This window comes from Squalius cephalus, assembly GCF_949319135.1.
Source record: "Squalius cephalus genome assembly, chromosome: 18".
In the NCBI taxonomy this organism is placed as follows: domain Eukaryota; kingdom Metazoa; phylum Chordata; class Actinopteri; order Cypriniformes; family Leuciscidae; genus Squalius; species Squalius cephalus.
The window spans coordinates 619,624-625,623 of record NC_137139.1 but is presented as its reverse complement, the minus strand read 5'-3'; the positions used below and the strand labels follow the sequence as shown (position 1 = coordinate 625,623).

General features: G+C 48.6%; 1 protein-coding gene across 1 annotated transcript in view; it reads right to left on the bottom strand.

Annotated features, from left to right (window-relative positions):
• Positions 1 to 6,000, bottom strand: part of samhd1 (SAM domain and HD domain 1) — a 44,185-nt gene that overhangs the window by 15,850 nt on the left and 22,335 nt on the right. The window contains exons 7-9 of the mRNA XM_079848391.1: positions 2,649 to 2,798; positions 1,041 to 1,141; positions 847 to 955 (exon numbers count right to left, since the gene is read on the bottom strand). Coding sequence (XP_079704517.1) covers positions 847 to 955; positions 1,041 to 1,141; positions 2,649 to 2,798 — 360 coding nt within the window. The remainder of the gene's footprint in view (positions 1 to 846; positions 956 to 1,040; positions 1,142 to 2,648; positions 2,799 to 6,000) is intronic.

The following is a 6,000-nucleotide window of genomic DNA, read 5'->3' as shown; positions in this document are numbered from 1 at the left end:
GACAAGGTTTTATGGAGTTATAGTATGCAACATATATTAAAGTTGATTGAGTTATAGGCTAATGTTGCCGCTACAGCTACCGCGATGTCTTACCTGGAGATTCAACCAGATAACAAAATATGTCTGGAAACGACACCTCCGGCCATTTGGTTGGGTCATTGACCCAGTTTTTAATTAAATAAGGGCAATCATAACCTATTGCAGTTAATTTTGCAATGTGCAAAATGTGCAAAGTTTTTAAAACTGAAAGTGCACCATATATTAAGTTATTGTCTTTCAAAAGTAAGAGTCGACTCTGAGTCAATGAAATTAATAGTTTTTCAATAGAGTCATAAGCCGCTTCGTTGTGACGTCAAGATGAAACATTAGCATATTACCCGCCCACTTATTGTGAGCGCAGACACCAGGGAAAACTTGAACCTCAAACCAGCAGCTGATCCCTGTGGATACTGGAGAGCATCATGTCCAGGAGACGCTGTGCTCTATAATGTGAAGGTAAAGTCAGTGTTTTCACTGCCCAAGGACGAGCATGTGGAGAATCAGAGGTTAAAGTTCATCTTTACCACGGTATCACAGCAGTATAATCCTAAACTTTTGCTGTGTTCCCTTTATTTCACTGACGACTGCTTCTCAAATCTCGGAGTTCAGAGTTCAAGCCTTCTCCATGAGCCCCAAACCCTTCTGACCCCAGAGGGTTAATGATAGTGGAAAAAAAATGAGAAGAATAAATATATCTTGGTAAACATTTTTTTGGTAAATTGTATCCTAATGAGTAGAAGTTCAATTTAAAATCACATGCACTAAATCAATGAATACACACTCGGTCAGTATGAACCCAAACCGTACCTTGTCTCTTGTGCAAATGTGCTTCTTTCCTCTCACTTCACACACCCGCGCAAACTTGAGGAAGCGCTGATAGTCGAAGTTATTCTGGATCCCCAGATGGTAACAATCCCTGTCCAGAACACCACACATTTTCATTCATCTGAATTAAGATTAGAAAACGATCATCGTCATCAGCCTGCAGCGATCCATCTTACCTGGCGAAATAGTCCCACTTATCCACATCAATTCCATTGCGCTTGTTTGCAACTATCTCGTACAGGAATGATTTCTCCATCGGCCTGCCCTTATACGGCCACTGCAGGGTTAGAAGAAACAAACGCTGTGTGTGAAATGTTTTGAATCAAAATATTCACATCTTAAATATTAGGGGTGTAACGATACACAAAACTGACGGTTCGGTACGTCCCACGGTTTTGACGTCTCGGTTCGGTTCGGTTCGGTTCGGTTCGGTTCATTTAGGTGGGGTGGGGGGTTTAGAAAGCTAAAATTGCTTTTCTTTTTTTTTTTTTTAAACAGTGCTTTAATTAACAAATTGTGTCCTTGTCTTTAAATTAATTCAATTACAAGTAAACGTCTCGCAAGGATAAAAAAAAAAAGATCTGCTAATGCTGTAAACTATATAGGAGCCCTTACTTTCACATTACTATAACATTAAAGCTTAACAACAGAGCCTAGACTTTTAGCCTAAATTCAGTTGCTATTTATTTTTAGATATAATAATAATAATCAACACTCAAGTAACAAATTGTATGAAAACATGTAAACTGTACATAAGGCAGTTTTTACATTAACATATATTTTACTCTAATTTATTATTGAAATATAATCATTTACACTGTCATTTTCATGACAGATATTTTAAAAATACATTAAATAATCAAGATGTCATTAACAGGTTAAGTAAACTATAATATAATATATAGGCTAATACAGTGCATTTATTTAGTGAAAGGGTTCATTTCCTCAGCAAACCAACAAGCTGTGGACACTGAATGACTTGCCTGAGGTAAATAAAGCTATGTGAAAAACTAAGTGTTTTATTGACGTATTTCCGCTGTTGAAACACTGACTTAGCGATTACACGAGTTATGATGCCTTTCAGTAAGTATACTGTATCTTTCAACATACCTTCAGGTGTCCATTCATGTTTATTCTGTAACTGAGGAAGAGATGCTCGCGTTTACTCGCGCTCCGCGCTGCCGCTTTAAATGAGGAGCCTGTCACGCAAGATCAAAGAGCGCCAAAACGACATTTCATGTTTGAATTTCGTGATCAAATAGACAGAATCTGAAAGATTACACCTTGCTTATTATCGAAAGTAACAAAACACTGAGCTTATTGCGATTAAATGTGGTTAATGGTGGTTAGGCAACAACGCTGTATTCGTTGTGTACACATAAGACATGAGGTCCAATGGGGGCGGGGCGGGCGTGTTCGGTACGCCATGAGAGTATCGCGATTCGTATCGTTGGTGGTGTATCGCGGTTTTTCGGTTCGGTTCGAATATCGTTACACCCCTATTAAATATACAACCATGTTGAATTTCAGCCCATAAAAATGCAAGCCCTAAAAATACAACACATTAAAATGTAAGCAAGGTTATTGCAATGCATACTTTTCAATTAGTGAAATTCAACAAGATTGTTTTGTTTCAAAAACATTTGGCATAAATGTTCTTACCAAAACACTACACTAGTGCTAAAGTCGTGATTTATCTTTGTTTCATTTCTTACATCACATTAACAGGGTATCATGGTGCAGCAGACACAACACTCAGCCCGAATGACGGCTCACTAACGTACCGAGCGGTCCAACACAGAGTTAGGCCCGGCGATCTGCTCCTTGATGAAAATGAGGTCATCTGGAAGTCTCAACCCATGATGTGTCATGGCCGCCTCGAGATTGTTAACCTTCACCAGGTGGTCAAACATCTGGACTGAGGCAGTCTCGTGCTGCAGGGCAGAAAACATCTGTCAGTCAGTGGTAAGGGGAATGTGTGACAGATAAACCTGCACACTGCTAAAGGAATCCGTGTGGCAACCGTTTGTCATCGGCCTGTTGAACACATGAAGCCTTCGCTTGCCTCGCTCTCCAACTAAACCAGCTGAAGGGTCACATCACACTTGTGCCAAACATCAAGAAACGATTAAAGACTCTCTGAAACTGCAGTCTAAAGGGGGTCGCACACTGGGCGAGAAGCGCCGTGTCTTCAAAACTCGAACACATTATTCTCTATGAGTGTACACACACACCGGCGGCCCTGCGGCACCCAGCTACGGCTCAGGAGCTTGTTCACAATCCTGCCGCGCCATTTACATAGTTTTATATTCAATTTACATGTATTTGTCTCAAATCGTCGTTAATGTATGACTTCACCCAGTGCTGCAATATACATTTAGTTTTACACTCATTCACAGAAATCAGCTGCGTGGATGAAAACTGCTGATGTTATCGGGTTTTCAGGAGATATTCTCAATTCATTCAGTTAGCGGACGCTCTGAGGTAAAGTGTTCAGACTGCAGACTCAGCAACAAGTGTTATTTAATTGTACAGTAGACGCGACGCTTCTCGTCCGGTGTGCGATACCTCGAGTTGTCCTAGACGCGACGCTTCTCGTCCGGTGTACGATACCTCGAGTTGTCCTAGACGCGACGCTTCTCGTCCGGTGTGCGATACCACGAGTTGTCCTAGACGCGACGCTTCTCGTCCGGTGTGCGATACCTCGAGTTGTCCTAGACGCGACACGCTTCTCGTCCGGTGTGCGATACCTCGAGTTGTCCTAGACGCGACGTTTCTCGTCCGGTGTGCGATACCTCGAGTTGTCCTAGACGCGACGCTTCTCGTCCGGTGTGCGATACCTCGAGTTGTCCTACACGCGACGCTTCTCGTCCGGTGTGCGATACCTCGAGTTGTCCTAGACGCGACACGCTTCTCGTCCGGTGTGCGATACCTCGAGTTGTCGCGACGCTTCTCGTCCGGTGTGCGATACCTCGAGTTGTCCTAGACGCGACGTTTCTCGTCCGGTGTGCGATACCTCGAGTTGTCTTAGACGCGACACGCTTCTCGTCCGGTGTGCGATACCTCGAGTTGTCCTAGACGCGACGCTTCTCGTCCGGTGTGCGATACCTCGAGTTGTCCTAGACGCGACGCTTCTCGTCCGGTGTGCGATACCTCGAGTTGTCCTAGACGCGACGCTTCTCGTCCGGTGTGCGATACCTCGAGTTGTCCTAGACGCGACGCTTCTCGTCCGGTGTGCGATACCTCGAGTTGTCCTAGACGCGACGCTTCTCGTCCGGTGTGCGATACCTCGAGTTGTCCTAGACGCGACGCTTCTCGTCCGGTGTGCGATACCTCAAGTTGTCCTAGACGCGACGCTTCTCGTCCGGTGTGCGATACCACGAGTTGTCCTAGACGCGACGCTTCTCGTCCGGTGTGCGATACCTCGAGTTGTCCTAGACGCGACGCTTCTCGTCCGGTGTGCGATACCTCAAGTTGTCCTAGACGCGACGCTTCTCGTCCGGTGTGCGATACCTCGAGTTGTGCTAGACGCGACACGCTTCTCGTCCGGTGTGCGATACCTCGAGTTGTCCTAGACGCGACGCTTCTCGTCCGGTGTGCGATACCTCGAGTTGTCCCAGACGCGACACGCTTCTCGTCCGGTGTGCGATACCTCGAGTTGTCCTAGACGCGACGCTTCTCGTCCGGTGTGCGATACCTCGAGTTGTCCTAGACGCGACGCTTCTCGTCCGGTGTGCGATACCTCGAGTTGTCCCAGACGCGACACGCTTCTCGTCCGGTGTGCGATACCACGAGTTGTCCTAGACGCGACGCTTCTCGTCCGGTGTGCGATACCTCGAGTTGTCCCAGACGCGACACGCTTCTCGTCCGGTGTGCGATACCTCGAGTTGTCCTAGACGCGACGCTTCTCGTCCGGTGTGCGATACCTCGAGTTGTCCTAGACGCGACGCTTCTCGTCCGGTGTGCGATACCTCGAGTTGTCCCAGACGCGACACGCTTCTCGTCCGGTGTGCGATACCTCGAGTTGTCCTAGACGCGACGCTTCTCGTCCGGTGTGCGATACCTCGAGTTGTCCTAGACGCGACGCTTCTCGTCCGGTGTGCGATACCTCGAGTTGTCCTAGACGCGACGCTTCTCGTCCGGTGTGCGATACCTCGAGTTGTCCTAGACGCGACGCTTCTCGTCCAGTGTGCGATACCACGAGTTGTCCTAGACGCGACGCTTCTCGTCCGGTGTGCGATACCTCGAGTTGTCCCAGACGCGACACGCTTCTCGTCCGGTGTGCGATACCTCGAGTTGTCCTAGACGCGACGCTTCTCGTCCGGTGTGCGATACCTCGAGTTGTCCTAGACGCGACGCTTCTCGTCCGGTGTGCGATACCTCGAGTTGTCCTAGACGCGACGCTTCTCGTCCGGTGTGCGATACCTCGAGTTGTCCTAGACGCGACGCTTCTCGTCCGGTGTGCGATACCTCAAGTTGTCCTAGACGCGACGCTTCTCGTCCGGTGTGCGATACCACGAGTTGTCCTAGACGCGACGCTTCTCGTCCGGTGTGCGATACCTCGAGTTGTCCCAGACGCGACACGCTTCTCGTCCGGTGTGCGATACCTCGAGTTGTCCTAGACGCGACGCTTCTCGTCCGGTGTGCGATACCTCGAGTTGTCCTAGACGCGACGCTTCTCGTCCGGTGTGCGATACCTCGAGTTGTCGCGACGCTTCTCGTCCGGTGTGCGATACCTCGAGTTGTCCTAGACGCGACGTTTCTCGTCCGGTGTGCGATACCTCGAGTTGTCCCAGACGCGACGCTTCTCGTCCGGTGTGCGATACCTCGAGTTGTCCTAGACGCGACGCTTCTCGTCCGGTGTGCGATACCTCGAGTTGTCCTAGATGCGACGCTTCTCGTCCGGTGTGCGATACCTCGAGTTGTGCTAGACGCGACACGCTTCTCGTCCGGTGTGCGATACCTCGAGTTGTCCTAGACGCGACGTTTCTCGTCCGGTGTGCGATACCTCGAGTTGTCTTAGACGCGACACGCTTCTCGTCCGGTGTGCGATACCTCGAGTTGTCCTAGACGCGACGCTTCTCGTCCGGTGTGCGATACCTCGAGTTGTCCTAGACGCGACGCTTCTCGTCCGGT